Source organism: Ranitomeya variabilis, chromosome 4 (assembly GCF_051348905.1).
Source record: "Ranitomeya variabilis isolate aRanVar5 chromosome 4, aRanVar5.hap1, whole genome shotgun sequence".
In the NCBI taxonomy this organism is placed as follows: domain Eukaryota; kingdom Metazoa; phylum Chordata; class Amphibia; order Anura; family Dendrobatidae; genus Ranitomeya; species Ranitomeya variabilis.
Window position 1 is genome coordinate 92953351 of NC_135235.1, and position 25551 is coordinate 92978901.

Sequence of the window (25551 nt, forward strand, 5' to 3'; positions counted from 1 at the left end):
TCATCTACTGTAGAGCAGCCTAAAAAATGTGGCATCAATCTTAAAATAAATTTGGCACAATGAAAACATGTCTACCTTGTTTGACCTGGCATTGTTCATAGCCTAGATGTAGATACACCTGGCGCATAACTACAAGAGCGGAGTGCCAACATTAATATTTTTACGCCTCATATTGGTGACAATCATTGTGAAAGCTCCACCCCAGCTGTTTCCAGAAGTTTCTCTAAATCATCCCTTGATAAGAAGAGTCATTGTGCATAAATTGGTTATATTAGCCCAAAAAGTATGGGATTTCATTTTTATCTGTATCTTATCTTTATCTTTTATCTTATCTGTAAACATCACTGTTAAGGGTTTTTTGCCCCTCATCAATGCAGATCACGGTATTGATTGGCTGGATGAGACACTTTGGAAGCATCTTGGTGACGATGCTGGTTCTCATGGAAGCAACACAACTTGGGCATCTAATTCAGCCAGTCTGCTGCTGTATGCTGATGAGAGGCAAGAACCCTGAAACAGTGTTGTATACAGATGGGTCTCTGGTATGAGCTACTTTGCATATGATTTTCTTTTCCATGGAGAATGACCTTGAAATTAATTCTCTAAACTGAGTTTGGTCTCTTAAGTGAGAGGTAGTATACTCCCCAAGTTCCACTAAGGCCTCTCGCTCAGCCACACAGTATCCTGCTCTCTACTAATGAGGGGCAAGAACCCCCAAACACTGATGTTTGATATGTCTCCGATTTGGAAAACATGAGATATATTGTGCAAAAAAAGCTTTAATCCAGAAGAAAAGGTGCACTGTTTCCAATGGATCATTGCTCTAAAGACTCCTTAGCAGCTGGACCTAAGCAGGAGAATCAGGTCCTGTAATGTGATAAGTAACTAGCTATGGTAGTTGTATTTCTGTGGCATTGACCTGTGAACTCATCAGTGGAACGGAACTATTGAGCTGCTACACACAAGCTCACACTTGCTAGAGACCCCTCCTGAACATGAGCAGATGGTGACGTTGAACATGATTCACTCAGGTTTAATGCAATCTTCGTCCTGGGACTGTGAATGAAGCCTTTTACGTTTCCTCTGCGGAGGGGAATGTCTTGCTTTAGGGACTTTGTGTTCAATTACTACATCAACATCCCAACTGAAGCACTTAACACACAATGAATCATACTCCACTCGCTAATGTGCTCCTTTAGGTGAATGAGGTCACTAGAGCCGGTAAATCACGATTGGCCATATGATGCACTTCTGAGCTGTTACATGAAGTTGAGACCCAAATACGGATTAGAACAGTCAATGAAAAAAATAGTAAGGCTATTTGTTCTAAATAGTAGAGTATGAATTTATCAGGCAGATGTGCACCTCTTAATGAATAGGGAGTGTCTGACTCCAACCCGCCCCCTTATCAAGCCCAGCGTGAACATCACCCGCCTGGATTAGTCAGGACCATTGTATGTACCCCAAATTGGTGATAAAACTGGCTCAAACGTCACTCAGAAAACAAGCCCTTGTAGAGCTTCATCAACAGAAAACTAAAAAAGTCATGGGTCTCAACACAATCCAAAAAAAGAAAAAAATCCACCCAAGTTTCTGTATTTCATACTGACTTGGAGAATAATATTGTCTGGTCATTTTTACCTTACGCTGAGTACCAGGTAAACAAAACGCAACATAACATTGTAAAATTCCATGTTTTTTTTTCTTCACAATTTTATCCCAATTTTTTCTGATTTTTTTCCAGTGTATTGTAGTATGTTAAAATGGAAAAATGGATGGCATTATTCAAAACTGCAATTTGCACCACAAAAATAACAAGTTCTCATGGAGTTCTGTAGATGGAAACATTTTGCAAAAAAAAGGTATAGCTTTAGGAAAAAGGGAAGAGAAATATGCAAGAGTAAAAATAAAAATTTGTAGTAGAGGCAAGGGATGCACACAGGTAACACTACTAAAATAGCACAAACGAGAAGTAAACATTACTTACAGAATCTGTGGCGTTGACATTGGCACCTGCGTTCAGCAATAGTCTAATTAATCTTTCGTTTTGTTTTGTCTTTGATATCTGCACACAGGAACACAAAACATAGGCGACATGTTATTATATTTGTATGGCATTTTTGCGATTTTGTTGATTCTGGCTGGTTCATCATGTGCAGCTGTAAGGAGATGGAAATATTGCCCAAGTTCCCGCTTGTAGAACGTGTGTATTGTTGTAAATGTATTTTGTTGTGTAATGTTAACTGTGACATGCGTTAATGTTGCTTGATGGTAGGTAGAGTTAGGGTTAACAGTTGGGCAGTTTCCTGTCAGGACCTCAGACAGGGATCAGTGTGTGTAGAAAGCAGACCTCAGATCTGAGCTGAGCAGTGCCGCTTGTGTGGGGGTCCTTATTGTGAGAGGTGACCGTGACAGGGGATAGCAAGATTGTATCAGAAGGAAAGAGACGTGACATCGATTATAGACGGATCCAGCTAGAGGACGCCTAGCAGTATGGCCCAGACGGACCAAGACAGGGCAGAGTGCGTGAGAGAGTGCCCCGGACGGGAGTTCCAGAGCACCAGGCCATACTGGAACATGGAAAAGAAAACGCGGAATTGCGGGTTGGGTAATTGACTCTTGCTAACTAGACTGCAGTACTGAGCTGGGTTGTGGTGAATTAGTGAGGAACAGTGAAAATAGAGAACAAGTAACGAGAGAAAAGGAAGGGATTGAAACGTGTGGAAGATGCTCAGTTTTGTGAAGGAAACGTTCATCAAGATGTGTACCTGCTATCTACTGTATATAAACCCCACCAAGTTATCGTTCAGTGAAAAGTTTATTTTTGACTGGTGGCCTCCCTCATTGAGCTGTAAAACATCTGGTCCTGGCTGAGCAAAGTCATTGGTTACATGCGAGCTGCAGGGGCGTAGCACCCCAACAGTACAAGTCCACATGCCCTGCCACCACTTTCATGTGATGTGCCGGGGTGTAGGGACGAGTACCTCCCCCAAAGGCTTCCGCCCCGCAGCACGTTGAACAGATCCCATTATTTATAATGAGATTGGTATATCTTTTAAGCAATAGTAAAACCACTAGTGGTGATTGCAGGCAGCGAAATCGTTACTACCCAGTTGGTAGCAGGAAATTCAGTGCTCAATAAAGAGAATGAAAATTCCTGGGTAGCGAGAGATTTTGGTTTCGATTACGATCTGGCGGCGGGGGCACTGCTATTTTCACATCAAAAGATATTCTAATGGCATATGTAACGGACCCAACAAACTGACAAACAAGTGTTCTTCTCGTTGGCAGATCAATGGAATGTTTACATGTGCCAATGATTAAGATCAAAGTTTTGTTATGATCATTTGCTGGCCGAATTTGGGCTTTTAGATCAAGTGAAATATCCGTTTTTTTCAGGTTCTGGGTTTATGCAGGTTGGATCATTTAGCTACCTGTACATTGACCCAAAACCTGGGGATCTAATCTACAGGCTTGGGTTATTTTTAAGACCAAGGTGCAGAAGTGCACCCAAGAGTGGTGACTAATCTTTGGTTATAGGAGGCCACCTATTTTCAACCCTTGCTATGGCTTTCTGATCTAGAGAGATGGGAAAAAACACATTGTTCAGAGGCAAAAACATAGCCTTGGGGATGAATATGCAGCTTTGCTCTCCATGTTTCCATTAAACATGCAGAGATATCTAGGTTAGGTAAAACGAATTCTGGCTTTGCTACTTTTAGTACACATCTACAATCTGCACTTGTTTTATGAGGAATTGAGGTTTCTTCTTTATATTGTTTTAAACGGCAAGAAAGTACAAGAACTTTCACATCTGAATCCCTTAAAAGGGAATTTTTCAGCAGGTTTTTGCCATTTCATCTGAGCGCAGAATGGACCGAGAACCTGATTCCAGTCATGTATCACTTAGGCTAGTTTCACATTTGCGGTTGAGTCCACAGCATCTGGTCCAAACACGCATGATAACGCAGCATTTTTTATCTGCATCAGCTTACGCAAGATGGAAATATATGTATGCGTTTTTGCATGCGTTTGCAGTTTTTATGTGCATGCGTTCGATAGGAAAAAGAATTTCCAGGGGAATTTCCTTCACACAAGCCACGCCAAATGGGGGTGTCTTATGGGATTTATTCTTTACTCAGAAAACACATGTGTACGGAAATGCAAGCGAACGCATGTCCTTGCGTTCCTATGTGTTCCTATAGACTGTAATGCATTGTTTAGACAGTCCTTCAACAAGCGTCCACATGCGTATGGTGGCGGAAATTTGCCGCCTCAAAAATTGAAACACGGTGCGTTAGCCGCGCCCAGCCGCACACCATGAAACGATGCATGCGGAAGCGAACACATGCAAACGCTTGAACCTGCGTCCACAATGTAAAAGATATTTAAATCAAGAAGCATAGGGATGCGTCAGAAACGCTGCGGACACAAAGGCAAATGTGAAACCGGCCTTACTGGGCTGCTCACTATAGAGTGAATAAATCAGTGTTGTAGTCAGCAGGGAGATAAAGTAGAGGACTAGTTGTCTAACACCAAGTAGTCCTCACTCCCACTAGAGAATAGCGGTTTTCTGCCTATTCACAGTGTACACAGAAATACGTCAGTGGTGTGGGCAGGATTATACCAAACTCTGCATTCAGAGAACTGGTAGATCTGCAGCAGAGAAAGCTGGGATTTTAGGATAACTGCAGCAAGCAGCCCCGTAAGTGACACATTGCTGGAATCAGGGTCTCTGTCTCTACATTATGCGGCTGTCAGATTGCATAACTAAACCTGCTGACATTACTTTTAATAATCTTACCGTATAGACACGACTTCCTTTGAAAATATTTTTGAATTTCTTTAAAGAGTCAGGCGTTTCCTTCCCCAACTTGACAAACACTATAGGATCATGTATGTAGTAATATATGCTTTCCTTATGGAAATACACCAATATCTTTCTGCAAACTCACCATGATAATGTATCCAATAAGCATAATGGGCATCAAGATTACAATGAGCAGGTAGTCCAAGAATGTGAACCTTTTTCTGACAGCGTAGTGCAAACATGTCCTTCCTTTCTGTAATCAGAGAGAAAGGGAACATTTTCAGTTCAAATATTAAATGCCAGAGGGTCACCTTCATTTACCATTTGTCCTTTTTAGAATGTTGGACACTTGGGTAACTGTGCAGCTACTACTGGAATAGAAATTGTAACAAGCAGAAATGGAGAGGAGGGGGTAATGTGCAAAGTAGCAAAATAAGGCCGGTATTCAGTATTTTACATCAGTATTTGAAAGCCAAAATCAGGAGTAGAACAATCAGAGGAGAAGTATAATAGAAACACGTCACCACTTCTGGATTTCAGTATTTATTAGGCCGGTTTCACATTAGCGTTTGGAGGAGCTGCGGAGGGCTGCGGACTTCCTCCGTGAAGCCCCCCCTCGGCCGCACCTCCGCCGCTAGCTCCGCCTACTTCTGCATGCGGCCTGCGTACTTATCTTTAACATTAGGTACGCAGGTCGTGCCGCTGTATGCAGATGCTTCCACATGCGTCGTTTTGACGATGCAGAAAAAAAAAAGAAATTGCTGCAAGCTGCGTCCCACGCTGGTCGCCGCATCGTCAAAACAACGCATGCAGAAGCATCTGCATACAGCGGCACGACCTGCGTACCTAATGTTAAAGATAGGTACGCAGGCCACATGCAGAAGTAGGCGGAGCTAGCGGCGGAGGTGCGGCCAAGGGGGGGCTTCACGGAGGAAGTCCGCAGCCCTCCGCAGCTCCTCCAAACGCTAATATGAAACCGGCCTAATAAATACTGAGGTACAATATTGACCAAATACGGACCGTGTGAATGTAGCCGAATTATGATCATCATTTTCTAACCTCACAGCATTTGAACAATGCTTTATGGCTGAGAAAGCCACTAAAAGTTTATATATATACACTATAGTTAGTATATAGATACAGAATAGACTTTCTCTAGCTATATATACAAAGTATAGTAGACTAAAGCAGAACACTAGAATAATAATAATAATAATAAAAAAAATACTCACAGTGCTATTAGAGGTTTATAAAACCTTTCCATTCAAACCTCAGCAATTTGTCTTGCACATCTCTACAAATTACTTGTTGCTTGTTACAGAGATATCACTGTCTGAACAAGCTTGGGCAAAACGTGCATTGGGGCATACTGGACCATTGGTCACTAGCTCTTGCCAATGTACATATACTAGTTTGCATTTTTTTGCTCTGCCATTGTGTTCAAACAGTTTGTTAATGGAGAGCATGAGTTAGTTTAAGCTCAGAGCTAGTGAGTAAAAAAACAAAAAAACAAACAAAAAAACAGACGATATAGGTAATAGGTAAGAACAAAATTAAAATTCCATGTCAGGTGATCCTCCACAAGATTACTTACTGTTCTTGGATCTATGTTCTCTATTTATTTTTAAATACAGGTTGTGACAAAGCTACTGTCAAAGTGCTGAAGGGGGGAGATAAGTTTCACTGAGGCTACTAGCTTCAGTGATTTGAAACCTAGAAGTTTCCTCTAGCACACTGTGTTGAATGGGTTTAGTTGGCCATTTAAAGGGCTGGGTTTTTGTGGACAACTATAGAGTGAATGGGAGGTTGTCCACCTTATCTCCCCGGGGTGTGGTCTGGGCTTTAAATAGTAAACCTCCAGAGGCATTCATTCAGTGTTCAGTGGGTCTGGAGCCAGCAGCTCCAGAGAAGTGGATTTGTTTATATTAACTATACTGAACCTGGCTGTTCTATCCTGAGCGGGTGGGATCTTTGCAGCTGCAGAGACCGTATATCACTTTGTTTTTGTTCCCGTTTTGCCTGTTCGGCTCTGTTTATTTTCACTTCTTGTTTGTTTATGCCACATGTGTAATAAACCAGATTTAAAGAGACAGTGTACCTGTGTCTACCTTCAGGTTCAGCCGAGTGAGCCGATCTACCACAAGGTCATATTTCACGAGACATTATGCACCTGTTTGTTTTCTTGATGGTAATTTCCATCAAAGGTGTATCTCGGAGAACATAACATTTTTTTTTTATTATTTTATTATTAAAACTCTTTATGTTTGGATTAATGGCTCTCTGACTCTTAAGAATGCCAAGAGTGTGCAAAGCAGTCAAAGCAAAAGGTATCTACTTTGAAGAACCTAGAATATAAGACATATTTTCAGTTGTTTCACACTTTTTTGTTAAGTATATAATTCCACATGTGTTAATTCATAGTTTTGATGCCTTCAGTGTGAATGTACAATTTTCATAGTCATGAAAATTCAGAAAAATCTTTAAATGAGAAGGTGTGTCCAAACCTTTGGTCTGTACTGTATATGACGAGTTTTGAGTCTAGCTTACTCTGAAACTATATCTACGAGTGGTCTATGAGTGGTCTCATGCTCTCTAAAACCCCACAAAAGTATCTTTCAAATAGAAATATTTTTATCGACTAAAGTACAAAAATACAATCTAGTAATGATATATGCAAAACAGTTTACTTTCTGTACCTTAAACGGACATTGCTGTAGATCCACAGGGGAAAGTCCTACATACTGAGACATTGGATGGAGGAACAGTATGCCTGCACACCTCAGATGTTTCGGGAGTAGCCACCTCTGTTTAAGGTAGCTGTATACACCCTATTAGCTCTTCTCATAAAAAAAGCAACGCTTCAAATTTTGAAGCTTATGGAAAAAGAAAAAATGATGGCTGCTACAACTATGTAGTGAATTAGCAACAAATAAATCCAGAAGTCCTAACTGTTTCGGATGCAGCAGGACATTCACAGATTTGTGCCTACGCCGTGTTGTCCTTGGTGGTCTGATCAATGTACCTCATTTGCCACTGTGCTCCCTCTGACAACTCCTCAAGCCAAGGTACAAAAAAAAAAAAAGTAAATGTGTGGGGCTAGGAGCTTGACCAAAAATGTGCCACGCTGCACTGCATATTTTGTCCAACTTTCTTTCTTGATAAAGTTGGGAGGTATGGTACAGTGCCATGCGTAACAGGGCTTATCTTCTGCCATCTGCATCAGTATAGCAGCCTGTGTGGTTTTATATCATTGCTAGCTAGTTCATAGCAGAGCTCAACTCTCCTGCATTCCTCCACAATGGAGCTTGTTATTACTAGGCAGAGCAGAGCTGTTGCTGTCTGCTGTGACAGATTAAGGATGTGAAACTGCAAATGCTCAGCTTGTGTCTCAGTTCTGCACTGCCCAGTTATTACAGCGCTCCTGTGGTGCAGTGCAGTAGCGTAGTGCTCTGCTGGAACCAGTTAATGGCTAAAAATATGTACATTATTATAAAATCACATTGTGATTTTGGAAATAAACCTTAAAACATTTTACCTGAATAATAGTGTTCTTTGAGAATCTGTAAATCAAAGATTAAAATTCGAAATCTAACCCTCTTTTTAACTTACATTATTTGTGAGGTTGATATCAGCTTTCGCATATAGTAAGTAATTGACAACTTTAATATTGCTTCTCCGGCAGGCACATATGAGTGGCGTGTCTCCACCAAAGCTATCCTTCACATTAACAACATCGGGGTCTTCTTCTACAAGATGCTGGATTTCATTTAGATCGTTTTCATAGGCAGCTTGACAGATCGGCTAATGAAAAAAAAAAAAAACATGAAGGATCTTCATCATTCACTGTCCGCAAATAAACATTATACAACTATGGCTTACCCCAACTCCAAGTGACAGCATGTCACTAAAATATACATCTCAGAGGTCAGACCACCACAGATCCTAAAGTGATGCCATATCCTCGTAACATCGGTTTACAAGGTGGGAACATCCCATTGTGGTCTGCATTATTCTTTTTATATGATGCACAATGATCAACTACCAAACAATGAAACCACTATCAGGTAAACTGAATTGATTGAAATTGTACAGAATTAGAATACATGGCTGCTTTCTTCTACAAGACAGCATCACACCTCTGGGTTGCAGTTGGAATTACTGTTCAGTTACAACATTGAAGTCAATTAGGCTGTGCTGCAATACCACCCACAACCTGTAGGGGCAGAACTATAAGCCTGGGAGAGCCCATATGGCAACTGACTCATATGAGAAGACAAATACTGTTAAAGGGGATATATGCAACTTTTTTACTTTTCACAATGTGTCTAAGACCTAGCAGTCAGGTAGTTGCCAACTACTTGCCTGCTATCCTTGGTGCCAATCTCTGCCAGCACCAAGCGATCACAGACTGCTCTTGACATGGATTCAGCCGCCTCCGCTGACGTCTCATCAACAGAGCAGGGGCTTCTTTTCTCCCTCTGCTCTGTTGATGGGTCATGGCTGCCAAAGTCATGCTGATTGACAGCTGGCTTCCCGCCGCCTAACTGCGGGGAACCAGCTGTTAATCAGCATGACACCATCGGTAATGCACCATCAACAGAGCTGCCTGGAGGAAGAGATGCTCTGTTGACATGGAGCAGCTTATTTGACGGCAGAAGCTGTCAGCGACCCCTCTAAGCAACTACCTGCTGTTTAATGTTCATTTTAGGCACATAATGAAAGACAGAGAGGTTAGCCAGGATTTTTTTATTTTTAAGATCAGTGTTCATTGAGAGTCGTAGGAGATTTTGCATTGGAACCAACAAGCTTCAAGTTACACTACTGAAAACCTGTCATGGGAAAAGATGGCACCTGGGAAGAAGACAAGCTAGAAGACACTGATTTTCTAGGCAAGGTTTGGATGGAAAACCTCATGTGTTATTCATTTGATGTTACTTTAACATATTCATGGCAGTGATTTCGCACCAGGATGATGTGGTCTACAACACAGCAAAGATTTTCATTTTCCTCAAACCATTCCTGATTGATGCGTTCATGGAGTTCTTAGATCTCCAAATTTCAAAGATATCAATTTGATGGAGTTTCTGTGGGATATGCTGAAAAAATAATTGTATCCATGGGAGGTCCTATATCACGACTTACAGGACCTACTAAAAGATCTGCGGCTGATGTCCTGGTGCCAGATACCACAGGACACCTTCACAGGTCTTATAGATTTCACCATCTCAAGGAGTCAGAGCTATTTTAGTGGAAAAAGGAACCTACTGATGAGTATACATGATACATTTTCTACTTTCTCTATAAAGAGGTTTCTCACCATAGAACATACCATTAGTGATAAGCGAATACATTCGGCACTCTCCGTTACTCACATGAAAAGTACGCTATTCGGGCTATCCGTTACTCGTCGAGTAATTTGGTATTCGCCTCGTTATAATCGAGTGACCACCCAGCATGTTTGGATCGTTATTTGCAGCCTATGAACATGACAATCACAGTAATGCCAGCGCCATCTTTGGTATTTGCATTACTGTGATTGGCTGGCCCTACAGTGTCATCGGGATACTTAATGGCTGCTAGCGCCACCTTGCACACATTACAGCCGGAAAACGTGTACTGTGAGCGTAGGGAGAGTGATAAAAGCGTATAGGGAGAGTTATTCATTCCAAAAAGTTCTTTTAAGAGCTGAAGGTTGTGAAGATTAGTTCCTTGTTAGGTGAAGATAGCATAGGGAGAGAATAGGAGGGAGAGTAAAAGGCAAGCAGCTGGGTGTTATCATTGCAAGTACATGCTGCAGATCGCTGCCATTTTCCATTGTGTTGTATAGTATTAGGAACAGACTGTGGGATCGGGTGGAAATAAGGAGGGTTTTATCCACTACCATGATATACAAGTCAGCTCTTTTTCGAGGCAAACAATATTAGGTAGTACCAGCATATACAAAACCAATTTTTTGGAGCTATTATAATATTCCTGTGTGGCAACCTATAACAAAATTATTTTTTACAGCTAAATAATATTCTTCAGTGCCAGCATAAAGTAACTTCCATTTTAAAAGCCAATTGTCAAATAATATTCCTCGTCTATCGCTTAACCCCTTAGTGACAGAGCCAATTGGTTACTTAATGACCAAGCCAATTTTTACAATTCAATTATAGCTCTGGAAAGCTTCAACGTATTCCATCGATTCTGAGAATGCTTTTTTGACATATTGTACTTCATGTTAGTGGTAAAATTTCTTCAATATAACTTGCGTTTGTTTATGAAAAAAAAACAGAAATTTGGCAAAAATTTTGAAAATGTTGCAATTGTCATACTTAATTTTTGTACCCTTAAATCAGAGAGTTGTGTCACACAAATTAGTTAATAAATAACATTTCCCACATGTCAACTTTACATCAGGACAATTTTGGAAACAATTTTGTTTTTTTTTGTTAGGACATTATAAGGGTTAAAAAAAGTTGACCACTGATTTCTCACTTTTTACAGCAAAATTTACAAAACCATTTTTTTTAGGGACCACCTCACATTTGAAGCGAGTTTGGGGGTCAATAAAATAGAAAATGCCCAAAAGTGACACCATTCGTAAAACTGCTCCACTGAAGGTGCGCAAAGCCACATTCAAGAAGTTTATTAACCCTTCAGGTGCTTCACGAGAACTAAAGCAATGTGGAAGAAAAAAGGAACATTTTACTTTTTCATTTTTATTTTTTTTTCCCCCCACAAAAAATTTACTTTGGAACCAATTTTCATTTTCACAAGGGTATCAGGAGAAAATGGACCACAAAATTTGTTGTGCAATTACTCCTGAGTATGCCGATATCCTGTATATATTGCAAAACAATGGGGAGACAGAGTGCAATAGGGTCTTATCCACGTTACACAGAGGAGAATATACACTAAATTTGCTCACCTTGTTAGGATGAGATTAGAGCATGTAGATAGCGGCTGCTGCAGATCCTCAGGTCTTCACCGACCAGAGAAAATAATGTCTTCAAAGGGAGATTTGTAGTTAAAATTCTGCGCCACCAAGGTGGTATTTCCTGATGAAGGGGGCATGAGACCCCTGAAACGCGTTGAATAAAACCACTGTGAATCAACTATACTCTCCTGAAATTCATCTTCGCCGCAGCGCAGAATTTTAACTACAAATCTCCCTTTGAAGATATCCCTATATGGGAGAAAGCTACTGTTTGGGCGCATGGCATGGCTCAGAAGGGAGGGAGCACCATTTACTTCTTTTTGAACGCAAAATTGTCTGGAATCAATGATGGGCGCCATGTTGTGTTTGCAAACCCCCTGATGTACCTAAACAGTGGAACCCCCCTCAATTCTAACTTCAACCCTAATCTCAACACACCCCTAACCCTAATCCCAACCCTAACTATAACCCTAACCACAACCCGAACCCACCCCTAACCCTAGCCCCAACCCTAACCCTAACTGCAGCCTCCACCCTAACCCTAACTGTAGCCCCCACCCTAACTGTGGCCCCAACCCTAACTTTCTATTGGTAAAATAAATAGCTTATTTTTATTTACCAGTTGTGCGACTGGTGCAATCTGAGCAGAGATAAACAAATGTCACAATTTAGAAAAGGCAATATTTTTCATTAGTCCACTGCTGCAGTGTGTCAGCAAGGCGATCTAAAAATAAAAATAATTTTCAATTGGTTTAGTAAATAGTGTATCTTTATCTAGCAGTTGTGTGACTGGCGCAATCTGGGCAGAGATAGACATCTCAATTTAGCAGTGGCAATAATTTTACACACGCTCCACAGACCTATTCAGGCCGCAGACTTATACATATCGGAACATTGTCATTGCCACGCTAAGGCCTTTACCCGAGTTCTGTAGCATTGCCTGTCATGAGAGTAATACACTCCACAGACCTTGTCACTCTCTAGGATATATCCTGTAATTACTCCATTTTTGCTCAAAACCATGCAAAAGATACAGTCTGCCTAGTTGGGTAGTTTCCAGAAGTGCGCAGGCTTGGGCAAATTGGTCAATGGCACTCCTGTCTCTTTCCCTTGAGGAGGCAGCTTCCAAGTAAATGAGGTTTGTGCATGTTACTGACATGGGTTTCAGGCCTGACAGACTTAGCACAATACAGGCCCTCGCTTGCATGCACTGTGTTCAGAATTTAATTTTCATGCTTTTGGTGTCTGGTAGAATCCAATTTACTGATATTACATACAGCTCCCCCAACGCCTGTATTATATTCACCTTACAGCGACTTCACCCGCTATGACAATGGTTCCATAGGGATCCGGTGGCAAAAATGAACTGTGGACCTTACAAAATGCAGGTTTCACAGCACATGGTGGCACTCTGCTAATTGTCACCGAGGGCCGCATAATGACATAGCGGTGGACAAGGTGTTGGTGGCAGGCAAAGTCTAAAATTCAAATGGACATGTTTTAGGTGGCATTGTAAATTGATGGGAAATATATATTTCACTTTCTAGCTAACAATGTTGAATGCGGGAGGGACCTCCCAAATGTATGATGATACAGGGCCACCTGAGGGCCCTTCCCAAACTTGCGTTTCACAGCACCTGCTGGCCCTCTGAAAATGTGAAGCGAGGCCAACATAATGACAAGGCGGTGGACATGGTGGTGGTTGCAGGCGAAGCTTAAAATTCAAGTAGACATGTTTTAGCTGGCATTGTAAAGGGATAGGGAATATGTATTTCACTATCTTGCCAACTATTTGGCATGAGGGAGGGACCTCCCAAATGTAGGAGTGAGAGCCCTCACAAATGTTAAAGGAAAAACTGAAGACAAAACGCTGTGTGAACATATGCTAAAGAGGAGGTATAATTTCTTTTTATTTTGAGTTACATACATGTAATTATGAAGGAAAAAAGGTTTCTAAGCATTTTTCCATTTAAAAAAAAAATGTAGATATGGTTTGGTAGATCTTTTTATAAATCTGTAAAACCGGCGCAATAGTCTGACATTATTCCCAGATACCATATGTGAGTCAGAAAGGCATGCAGACATCTTCTCCATTCTGTTCTCATTTAGTTTTAGCTCTTTCCCATCCATTTCAGCATTTTTCTCAGGCCCCCAGACCTGTTTGTTGGGTCCAGCAGAAAAATATTCTGCTCTCCCATTGACTTGCATTGGATTCGTTATTCGGTACGAATACACGGATAATAGAAATTATTAGTGACGATTTTCCCGAATATTTCATGATTTGCTCATCACTACATATCATGCTATAACCACACAATATGCCATATATATCTGCTACTGGTCAAAAGATCAACACCAAGAATGAATGGAGAGTGTTCTCTAGTTTGAAAGTTACCCCCGATGTATGGGATAGGTGATAACTCTCTGATTGCTACAAGTCCAAAGAGTCTTTGCTGAAAGGAGTAGAGGTCAATCATGTGCACTCTCACTATTCATTCTAATGGAAGCACCAGCCATTGCCCAGTGCTGCGCTCAGCTGATTTCGGTGCTGCCATTAGTATAGATAAGCAGTGTGTATAAATCAACCTCCGCTCCATTAGCCAGGACTCAGAGCCTTTGTTCTAGTCATCGATGGGGGCCACCTCAGCGATCAGAAAGTTATCTGTCTCATGGATAGCGGATCATTTTCAAACTTGAGAACACCCCTTTAAAAAAGTGACTGCTTAGCCTGGATGATTACCATTTTAGTTATAGTACTATTATATTCTGTTTACTTTGCTGGTTTTACATTAGTTAAAAAGGATGCAATTAATCTAACCTAATAGACAGTAATTACACGACTCATTGTCCATATTATGGAGTTAACACCTTCTAATTAAAAAGTACATGTGGTGCTAGATGTTACTAATGAATATATCGCCTTCATACAAGCTGTAACAATATGGCGCCATGCTGGTGAATTTTACAGTAATACATTTTTTAACTTGTGGTTGAGGGTTGCAAGTATTAAAGTGAAACGATCACAAAATGTATAGTTGCTTTTACCTCTGAAATACGCGATCACATTGATATAGGTATTAGTGATGAACGAATATACTCGTTACTCGAGATTTCTCGAGCATGGTCGGGGGTCCTCTGAGTATTTTTTAGTGCTCGGAGATTTAGTTTTTCTTGCCGCAGCTGAATGATTTACATCTGTTAGCCAGCATAAGTACATGTGGGGATTCCCTAGCAACCAGGCAACCCCCACATGTACTTATGCTGGCTAATAGCTGTAAATCATTCAGCTGCGGCAAGAAAAACTAAATCTCCGAGCACTAAAAAATACTCAGAGGACCCCCGACCATGCTCGAGAAATCTCGAGTAACGAGTATATTCCCTCATCACTAATAGGTATGGGTGGTCCGAACCTAATATTTATTTTAAGCCTAAACGTGTCTATTTAATGTCATGATCTAAATCTCTTTTTTAATATATGTTAATTAAAAATTTCCTAGCGTAGGGAGGGAACAATATCTAACTGCTTTATTTTATTTATTTATGTTACTTTCTTCATCTTTGATTAAGCTTTGTTTGATAACCCCCAAGTGCATACTGTGATACTCTAATGAGCAGTCATCAGGGGCAGAAGATGGAATCACTACCGCAGCCTCTGACCCCACTCTGCATTATCTGTGACATCTGTTTCAGGTGCTGGGTTAGTCCCTGCTTTACTGAGCATGCATCAGTTGTCAATTCCAACGTATGTTCAGTAGGTTTTTGTCACTGTGTAATATGCACAGTGACAGTGCGCTCGCTGGCTGTGATGAGAAGTGATGACCAGGCAAAAGAGTGCACACTGGCAAAAAAGAAGGATCGAACATGAAACGAGTTATTACGTACTGGTAATAGGATTTTACAGAGTACACAACAGCACCCATGGAGAGAGGGGGTCCCACCCACCATCAGGACAGGAACCTACAGAAAAAAAAAAAGGGGGGGACCCCCTTGCCTCCTCAGTTGTGTTTCAGAGTATGAGAAGAACCGCCCATGGATCAGAACACAAAATATCTTGTTCATACTACAATACCGCCACCACTTTAGAATGAAACTTTAATAACATTCTCCCATAGAGTGTAGGAAATTCAGCAATTAATTATGGGGGGAAGCGCAGGTGCTATAGTGGACTCCATAAATCCTATTAACGGTACGTAATAACCGGTTTTCTTATTACCACGACAGCACCCACTGAGAGACTTTCAGAGACCATCACTGGGAGTGAGCACAGCACTATGCACTGATCCACCTCCAGCTTACACTTTGGGTGAAGATAGATCAAGATGGTAATGTTTATAAAAGGTGGAAGGTGATGACCAAGTTGCCGCCTTACAAATCGATTCAATGGAGACATCGTCCTTTTCGGCCCATGAAGACGCCATGGCTCGGGTTGAGTGCGCCTTCACTTCCTCTGGTGGAGCCTCATCTTTGGTTGAGTCCGCCAGGCTGATCGCATCCCTTATCCACCAGGCGATAGTGTTCTTTGTAACACTGAACCTTTGACCTTTAAAAGAGACAAACAGCGCCCTACTCTGTCTCCACGTCTGAGTCCTTTCTAAGTACTCTAGCACCGCTCTTCTAGCATCTAGAGCAGTGTTTCCCAAACTCCAGTCCTCCCGGACCCCAACAGGTCATGTTTTCAGGATTTCCTTAGTATTACACAGGTGATGGAAGTATCAGGAATTCTCTCACTTGTGCAGCACTATGGAAATCCTGAAAACATGACCTGTTGGGAGCCGAGAGGACTGGAGTTTGGGAAATACTGATCTAGAGTGTGGAATTTTTCCTCCTCTAGCGTAGTAGGGTTATCATAAAAGGATGGTAAATATATCTCCTGACTCCTATGAAATTTTGAAGCAACTTTAGGTAAATACGCTGGGTCAGGTTCTAAAACTATTTTGTCCTGATAGATCTTTAAGAAAGGAGCATCTACTGGCAATGCTTGAATATCACTGACTCATCTTGTCGAGGTTACGGCTATCAACAAGGCAGTCTTGAGGGTAAGTACTTTAGCAGAGGCTAAGGCCAGGGGTTCAAAAGGAGGCCCCGTTAAGACATGTAGTATCAGGTTTAAATCCCATGAGGGCAGTCTAGCAATACGCACCTGGTTACTACGTTCACAGACTTAAGAATCTAGCGACCCACCTGTTGCCCGCTACAGTGCCTTGCGAAAGTATTCGGCCCCCTGGAACTTTTCAACCTTTTCCCACATATCATGCTTCAAACATAAAGATACCAAATGTAAATATTTTGTGAAGAATCAACAACAAGTGGAACACAATTGTGAAGTTGAACGAAATTTGTCATTTTAAATTTTTGTGGAATTTCCAAAACTGAAAAGTGGGGCGTGCAATATTATTCGGCCCCTTTACTTTCAGTGCAGCAAACTCACTCCAGAAGTCTATTGTGGATCTCTGAATAATCCAATGTTGTCCTAAATGCCTAATGATGATAAATATAATCCACCTGTATGTAATCAAGTCTCCGTATAAATGCACCTGCTCTGTGATAGTCTCAGGGTTCTGTTTGAAGCACAGAGAGCATCATGGAGACCAAGGAACACAACAGGCAGGTCCATGATACTGTTTTGGAGAAGTTTAAAGCCGGATTTGGATACAAAATGATTTCCAAAACTTTAAACATCCCAAGGAGTGCTGTGCAAGTGATCATATTAAAATGGAAGGAGTATCATACCACTGCAAATCTACCAAGACCCGGCCGTCCCTCTAAACTTTCATCTCAAACAAGGAGAAGACTGATCAGAGATGCAGCCAAGAGGCCCATGATCACTCTGGATGAACTGCAGAGATCTACAGCTGAGGTGGGACAGTCTGTCTATAGGACAACAATCAGTCGTACACTGCACAAATCTGGCCTTTATGGAAGAGTGGCAAGAAGAAAGCCATTTCTCAAAGATATCTAGAAAAAGTGTTGTTTAAATTTTGCTTTGCAACAAGCCACCTGGGAGACACACCAAACATGTGGAAGAAGGTGCTCTGGTCAGATGAAACCAAAAATCAAACTTTTTGGCAACAATGCCAAACGATATGTTTCGTGTAAAGGCAACACAGCTCATCACCCTGAACACACCATCCCCACTTACAAAACATGGTGGTGGCAGCATCAGTACGTAAGCACAATAAATAAATGAGGCCAGAAGCATGCGGCTCTGTATCAGTCAGTGACAAATGTCATCCATTGGCCAACAATGTAAAAAAAGGCCAAAACAATAAAACCGATCCAGTGGAGTGTGTCACAGCATATATGTGCTAACATAGCTTTCTGTATTTCAACATGTTACATTCCTGACTAAAAATGTAATTTTCCTCCTAAGGCAAAAATGCTATAGGGCGTTCTGTCATTTTGTGAGTTTTCCTAGACCAACTATATACTGATGAGATGATAAGATGAGTTGCGACATGGAATGTAGGTGGTAAGGAGGTGACATCAAATCTTTAGGTGACTCACTCGCCCAGTAGAAGACACCCAGAGGTGCAAACATTTTCCTGTCATATGGAAACTATGTTGTATATTTATTGTATTATACTGTAATGATGGGTGTAGCAGTGTCACATAAGGTTACTTCAACTTGTGTTTTTACATGTACGTCCAGACTAAAAAAAAAAAAAAAAAAAAAAAGAAAAACTTGTCTGATTTATTACTGCTTCAGGTCTGCCTATAGCCATTAAACATCCAGGCGGTCTCGCTCCTACTCTGCACTAGCATTCTAAAAACAGGATCGGAACTCCGGCTGTAAGAGACGTCCGGATCCCCATAGAGAAGGCAGAGGTGGTTTATTGCAGTCTCTGCCTTCTTTGTTGCTGTACACACAGTGCTAAACAACTGGTTATGCAGTAATAGGAAGCGCTGATGGTGCTGCCTCCTCCATATACAGTGGCTACATGGGAAGGAAGATCTGTTAGGACATAGAAGACCAAGACTACTCTGCCATGCAGCCAGCAGGCTGCATTTCCTATGTAACCAGGGCTAATATGCCAGAGCCCCACTTACGAGAGAAATAAGCGAAAACATAAATATTTCAACATTTAAATGGTTCTCTTCCCAGGCACTGTATGACCTTACGAGGTGCACAATAAATGTGTAAAATGAATGTAAAATAAATAAAAATGCAAAAGTCAGCCCAAATCTCTGTTACTAGCACTGCCTGCCCCCCCCCAAAATGAAAAAAACCAACAAAAAAAAACACAAAGCGTGTTCAATACATAAAGATATTTGATGCAGAACAAGGAACAAATGTTTAAATGTATTTTAGTAAACCTGTGTGGTTAAGAAAAAAAAAAAAGAGAAAAAAAAAAAAAAAAAGACTAATTTCCCTTATTTTTCTGCCCGCTAATAGGAAAAAAAAAAAAAAAAAAGAATGACAGTTACATAAAAATAAAGCCCCATATATCGTGGAAAAAAAAAAGCAAATCAGTAACTGAATAACTGATCGTGAAATTTTATCGCTATGTATGGCTGTAAAAGGTCTAAACCGGTCTCAATTTTTTGTAGTCTACGCAAGGGTAAAATCCTTAATATTTTACACTTTTGATAGCCTCTGTATGGTCTACACTAGTCCTGTTCAAGCCAGAATATTGTGGTGGCATTTTTATTAGAGATGAGAGAATTGGCCTAGTCATGAAGGGCTTAACTACAAGGTGGCTTCCGATGTATTTAGGCAATATTTTCTTGCACTCTTTATATAAAGGGGTGTACAAGTTTATGGTCATCTCTATGTATAGACCCCAGTAGCTGTAGCCCTATGCAAATAGATACACGTGGTCAAAATTGTTGGTACCTCTCGTTTAATGACAGAAAATCCCACAGTGGTCAGAGAAATAACTTGAATCTGACAAAAGTAATAATTAATAAAAAAAATCTATGAAAATGAAAGTCAGACATTGCTTTTCAGCCATGCTTCCACGGAATTAAAAAAAATAAATAAAACTCATGACAGAAATGATGGTACCCCTGAAAATAATGTGACATGTTAAATCATGGTGTCTCCACTAACTAGCATCACAGGTGTCCACAATCTTGGAATCAGTGGATGGGCCTGTATATAGGGCTACAGATACTCACCGTGCTGTTTGGTGACATGGTGTGTATCACACTCAACATTTACCAGAGGAAGCGAAGGAAAGAGTTGTCTCAGGAGATTAGAAAGAAAATTATAGACAACATGTTAAAGGTAAAAGTTATAAGACAATCTCCAAGCAGCGGGATGTTCCTGTGACTACAGTTGTACATATTATTCATATTATTGACAAATCCAATTGCACCAACAATTTTGACCACGTGTGCAGAGATTGAATGAAAATTAGAGATGAGCAAATTTGATCGGGTCAGGGCTTATTCGGCAAGCTATAGTGCTTACCGAAATGTACCGTGTATATCAAGAGTAGAATGAGTTTTAATACATTCATGAGTCAGCAGTGACTTGCATTATACATGGCCGTATTGCCCAAGTTTCCTGTTGCACCTTAAGCTGTAGTTAAACATCAGTAGATGTCATTATCTAATATCCACAGGATAGGGGATAACTTACTGATCTCTGTGAGTCCATCTGCTAGGTCCCCGAGCAATCACTGCAGAGCTCCTCTTGAATGAAGCATGCATGCACACCTTGTTCTACTAATCTTTACTAGTGATGAGCGAATGTGCTTCGATAAGGTGTTATCTGAACATGCTCGGGTCCTAACAGAGGGACTTCAGTGTGCTCGAACAATATATTCGAGTCCCTGCGGCTGTATGTCTATTGGCTGTTCGACAGCTGCAACACATGCACGGATTGCCTAACAGGAAATCCCTGCATTTGTTGTGGCTGTCAAGAGCCGCAAGACATGCAGGCGCGGGGACTCGAACATATTACACGAGCATGCCGAGGTCCCTCTGTTAGGACCCGATAATGCTCAGATAACACCTATTCCGAGTATGTTCGCGCATCACAAGTTTTTACAGCTCTCAGCTTTTTCCGACAGTCACATAGATTACGGACCCGATTCAAAGCTTTCATGCCAGGATTTAGGCATAAAAGTTTTGAAAAGTCACAAAAAATTAGGCAAAACTTGGATTGTGCCTAAATTTGGATACTTCTTACACCAGTTCACACCAGTTTCTCCCAGCTCTGACAAAATGGCTGGCGATGGGGCAGGACGCAAAAGCTCGTTCGTCTAATGACGAGCTGTGGCATTCTCTATGCCTGAAATCTAACTCCCTTATGCCACTAGTTAGACTCTCCAAATTCACAAAAGAAGACCTCACCTCTTCATGAATCAGGAGCATCTGACTCCAGCATGTCTTCTCATTCAAGACTGACGTGAACAACACCGATATTGATGAAACAAGACCAACAAAATGAGCCGAGGTGCACATTAGGATAGCTTTCTATCTTGAGAAAAGCCCTTTAAAGGTTACATTGTGCTGAATTCTTTGGATATTATGTTTTAAGCAGTAAGGAGAGCTATAAGTGCTTGTGACGTGTTACAGGAAATATCACAAAAATATCATAAGAGGCAAATCAATAATTTATAATTCTAACATCGGGGCTAAACAAAAATACATTTGGATCTTCAGGACTGCAGGTCTTTGGTGCGGTAAATATCGCTTACTGATGCAATTCCACAGGTTGTACATAACCTCTATGTGTGCATATCAATAAAAAGAGCCTTTTTTATAGAAATGTGCTCCTACCATGACGATGTATAAATTGCAGGTGTACCCAGATAATGTTGCATTAGGTAATATACCTATAAGATGTAGCTTGAAACTCCCAATATAAAGACTTCACCATTTCTTCAACTATCCCATACAATGACCTTCCATAGACATGACCTAGTATCATGAAGCAGAATGGTGAGACCCACAAAGCTGTATTTTTTACTCAAAAGTGTCCCATGTAATAAGGAACAAGTCATATTCAAACCAAACACTTTTTTCTTTTAATGGGTGAAGGTCGGTCACAGCGGAAGGGGGCGTGCACAGCACGTGGGTAGCAATACCACCGGTAAGACACAATTGGCCAGTTGAACAGGTACGACTCTATATGCCCGACCGGACTCCTGGCGCAAGTCCGACTTCATGCATAGAAAACTCTTACGGTATAACAAATTGACCGCGGCTGTGACTCCAAAAACCACATATCACTCCAAACACCTTGAATAAACAATAAGTAAGGGAGGGAGGGTGGGAAAATGCAGCCTCCGGGTCACACTGCTGTGAGGAGAGAGGCAGGAAGAGGCTGGGACATCATTTATAAGGGGGCACAAAGGGAGGAGGAAAAGGGGGGTGCCATGTGTGAGAAACAGAAAGGGAGGCGATAAGGAAAAGCAGGGAACATTGGGACACAAGCTTTACCCCCTTCTAAACTGGGTACACCAGTCAGCGGGCATACAATAAAGGATTGAAGTGCCCCTCAGTCACAATTCTTCACAGCCATTCTATATCCGGAGAGATTACAACTAAAGAAGAGCACATAAATTTGCAGGACACTGGGTCAGTGGCCAGCTTAGTATTTGGGGGCCACTTGACGGGGCCCTAGCAATCGCCTCCTACCTGCCGACATCTGCGGCTCCTCATGATTAGCTGGTCTGCGTGATGTTGTTTGTGTACCACTCCACAATAATGAGATCGTACCAGGCAGCCGGCTAATCAAAACAGGAGCCATGGATGCCATCAGGTGAAAGGCAGTTTGTAGTTCTCCTGTTTGACAGACACAGAATGACATGGGCATAGGACCAAGGGCCTGCAAATAATTCATCCCTAATTAGAACCAATTGTCATTTTTGGACACTGCTATTTCATACATGAGTAATTACATGGACTGTCGGGTATTGAATTTGTGTATTATGCAGATTAATTCTTTTGGGTCTAATTTCCCCCATTTGATAGTACTGTTCCGTTGGACGACTGCATTGGGCCACACAATGTATGTGACTCAGTACGCCCATAGTTCACCAAATCCTGTACAGGTCTTTGGAAATGGAGACAGTTGCATGAGCTTTAAACTTCTATAGGAGAACAAAGATATCTTAAGACTTGAAGTACAGGAAAATCACAACATCCACCTCGAGTCATGACAGGCCTGTGTCAATCTTAAGTCTATGCATGATATAAAACTTACATCTATACAAACATAATCCAACGTACCTCAGAGTACAAAATTCCCATGTCCTCTACCGATCCGGATAATTCTTGATCTGTAACTGTAAAAGTCCAACTCCTCACAGTCACTTTCCTTTAGGAAGTAGAAGAATACATCAAGTACAAAAATGTAAGACTTTACATAGTCAATACTAGGTGGACGTGTGAAACATCCTGACATGAAGGATTGCTGCTGAAGACGCCCAACCCATAGGTGTTGTATTACTTAATACATGACAGGACTAGGACAAGTTACAACATTGTTGCTCTCAGTCATTGTGCACATAATGAAACATATGTGATTTTGTTTCGAAATTATAAAAATAAAACAAAAAAAGTAGACTGGTTAAAGTGTTGTCCAGGACGTTAATATTAATGACCGGACCTTAGCATAGGTCACTAATATCTGATGCCACGCACTTCCACTAATTCTCATGCATCAGAAGTCCACAATGTACAGAGCTGGAGCATCATAGGTCTGTATACTGTGTGGTGGACTCTCGGGTACTGTAGCTCATGGGACTTTCTCTTCAATAGGAGCAAAGCTGGAGTACCCAAGAACAGCCATTACAAAGTGTACAGACTAGCAGTGTTCAGTCTGCATGCACCGTTTACATCCAGCAGTTACAGAACCTGTTAATAGATCGGGGAGAGTCCCCCACCAATATGATGAACTATCCTAAGACATCATAATCCTGTAGAACCTCTTTAAGCAAAAATAGATAATAGAAAATAGATAATAGATCGGGAAGAGTCCCCCACCAATCTGATGAACTATCCTAACACATCATAATCCTGTAGAACCTCAAAATAGAGAACATGTCGTACACACCACAACATCGTATGATTAGACTACAACAGGTCATTCTAGTTCCATAATAAGGTGCAGGTAAAATAATGTCAAAAGTTTGTTCTTGTGGATTATACTTAATGCTAAACCATAAAAATGGCCATACTGTAAATTAAGAAAAAAAAAATCTGAGAGGTATCCAAAGGGTTGTATATTATGATTTTCCCTGTCTAGTCACAACAGCTATTCAGCACAACGTTGCAAAATAGAAATCATAATGCCTGTTAGTGGATCTTTAGCTTCTCAGTTGATTGTCCCATTGCTACTGAACTGTACATGGTCAGCAGTTTCTGACAAGTCAAGAGTGACCAGATCAACCAACCAATCTATTCGTAATGTTTCCTTGTTACTTTTACAAAAATAACTACTGCAGCAAAAACTTTGGTTGCTGTTCTAATGCCTGATTTACAAGCACATGGATATTAAAGTTTATCAAAAAGATTAGTGCAGCCCTGGTCCAGTGTCCAGTCATCTGTGGTAGCTAGCCCAGGGCAATCTTCACTTTTGGCATTGGAGCTCCAGAGATGATCGTGGCCTGGTCCTGGGGCCTGTCGACATCAGCAATTCTTTTGAGTTGAATGTGCATCTTTTAATACACACTTAGTAAGTAAACAAATACACATGTACTTTATCGCCGCACCAGGAATGACCCAAGCTATAAAACTGTACCATAACCCATACAAAAGATATTTACAAGAAAAAAATAAAAAAATAAAAAAAGGACAAGCTAAAAATGTTCAAAAAAATGTATAGAACAATACGGTATCACTAAAAAGGTAATCTCGCCGTTCAAATTCACATTTCTTCTATCTACAGCCCATATATCCAGCTGAGTTTGAGACCTCTGCTCTAGGACTTGCAAGTCGTCATGGCATTGTGTGAGACCATGTTGTTGCTGGACCTAGTAAACCCCAAAGGCTTCCTGGATGCTGACTGGAGAAATTGACACTGCCTTGGACCATTTACAATGGAAGACTGTACATTAGGCCAGAACAGTGCATATCTACTAAGCCAGATTAGTATAAAGCTAGCCTATTAGTTGGCTAGTGGACAGCTTATATTTAACTGGTTTAGTGTCATTGACTAATTCTTCCTCAACCACCACCTATTTTTAAGCTTTAAAAGGGGTTTTCATCACTACTACTTCATCCCCTTCCATGTGTCTTAACACTTCATAACAATCACGTTTATAATATACTTTCATTGCCTGCACTTCTATGAACGCATTTCGGTGTGGGTCATGTAATCATGGGTTGACTTGCAGGCACTATTTCTAATCTGTTATGTCCTGTTTGCAAAGCTTTGGTTGCATCTGAGAAGACTGATCTGAGTTTGCTGTTCAGACACACTGTCAGTCATTTAGAGGCAGTTTTGCCCCATCAGGTCAGAGCGACGTACTCCTCCCATTCCATCCAAATCGTGTCCCCAGATGAGAGGCGCATAGGTCATAACAGACAGGAAGTTGTGCCTGCAAGTCAATGTAGGAGTATGTGACCCACAACAGGATGCCCTCAGATGTGCAGGAGTAAAGTGGACACGGGCGTGACCGAGCTGCTGTCTGGTTAGGCTTTGGTACTTTACAGGAGAATAGTATTCCAGTCCTAGCGTGCTGTCAGGTGTGGAGTGCATCACACTCACTTGTAGGCCGCAGACCTCTGCTGTCTCTGAGACTCCAACCTCAGGAGCTGTCGCACGCAATTCAGGGGACAGCAAATTCATTGCAACAAGCAAATGTTTACTAGTCAGTTCAAGTTAATCAGGGTGTAATACATGTGATAGGACACACCACTT

The 25551-nt window shown here is 41.2% G+C and overlaps 1 protein-coding gene across 1 annotated transcript in view; it reads right to left on the bottom strand.

The window, feature by feature from the left end:
• The window catches only part of ANKRD22 (ankyrin repeat domain 22), a 91456-nt gene that overhangs the window by 5250 nt on the left and 60655 nt on the right, over positions 1 to 25551 (bottom strand). Inside the window, exons 3-6 of the mRNA XM_077258924.1 lie at positions 22917 to 23004; positions 8420 to 8611; positions 4956 to 5063; positions 1988 to 2065 (exon numbers count right to left, since the gene is read on the bottom strand). Of these exons, the coding sequence (XP_077115039.1) occupies positions 1988 to 2065; positions 4956 to 5063; positions 8420 to 8611; positions 22917 to 23004 (466 nt within the window). The remainder of the gene's footprint in view (positions 1 to 1987; positions 2066 to 4955; positions 5064 to 8419; positions 8612 to 22916; positions 23005 to 25551) is intronic.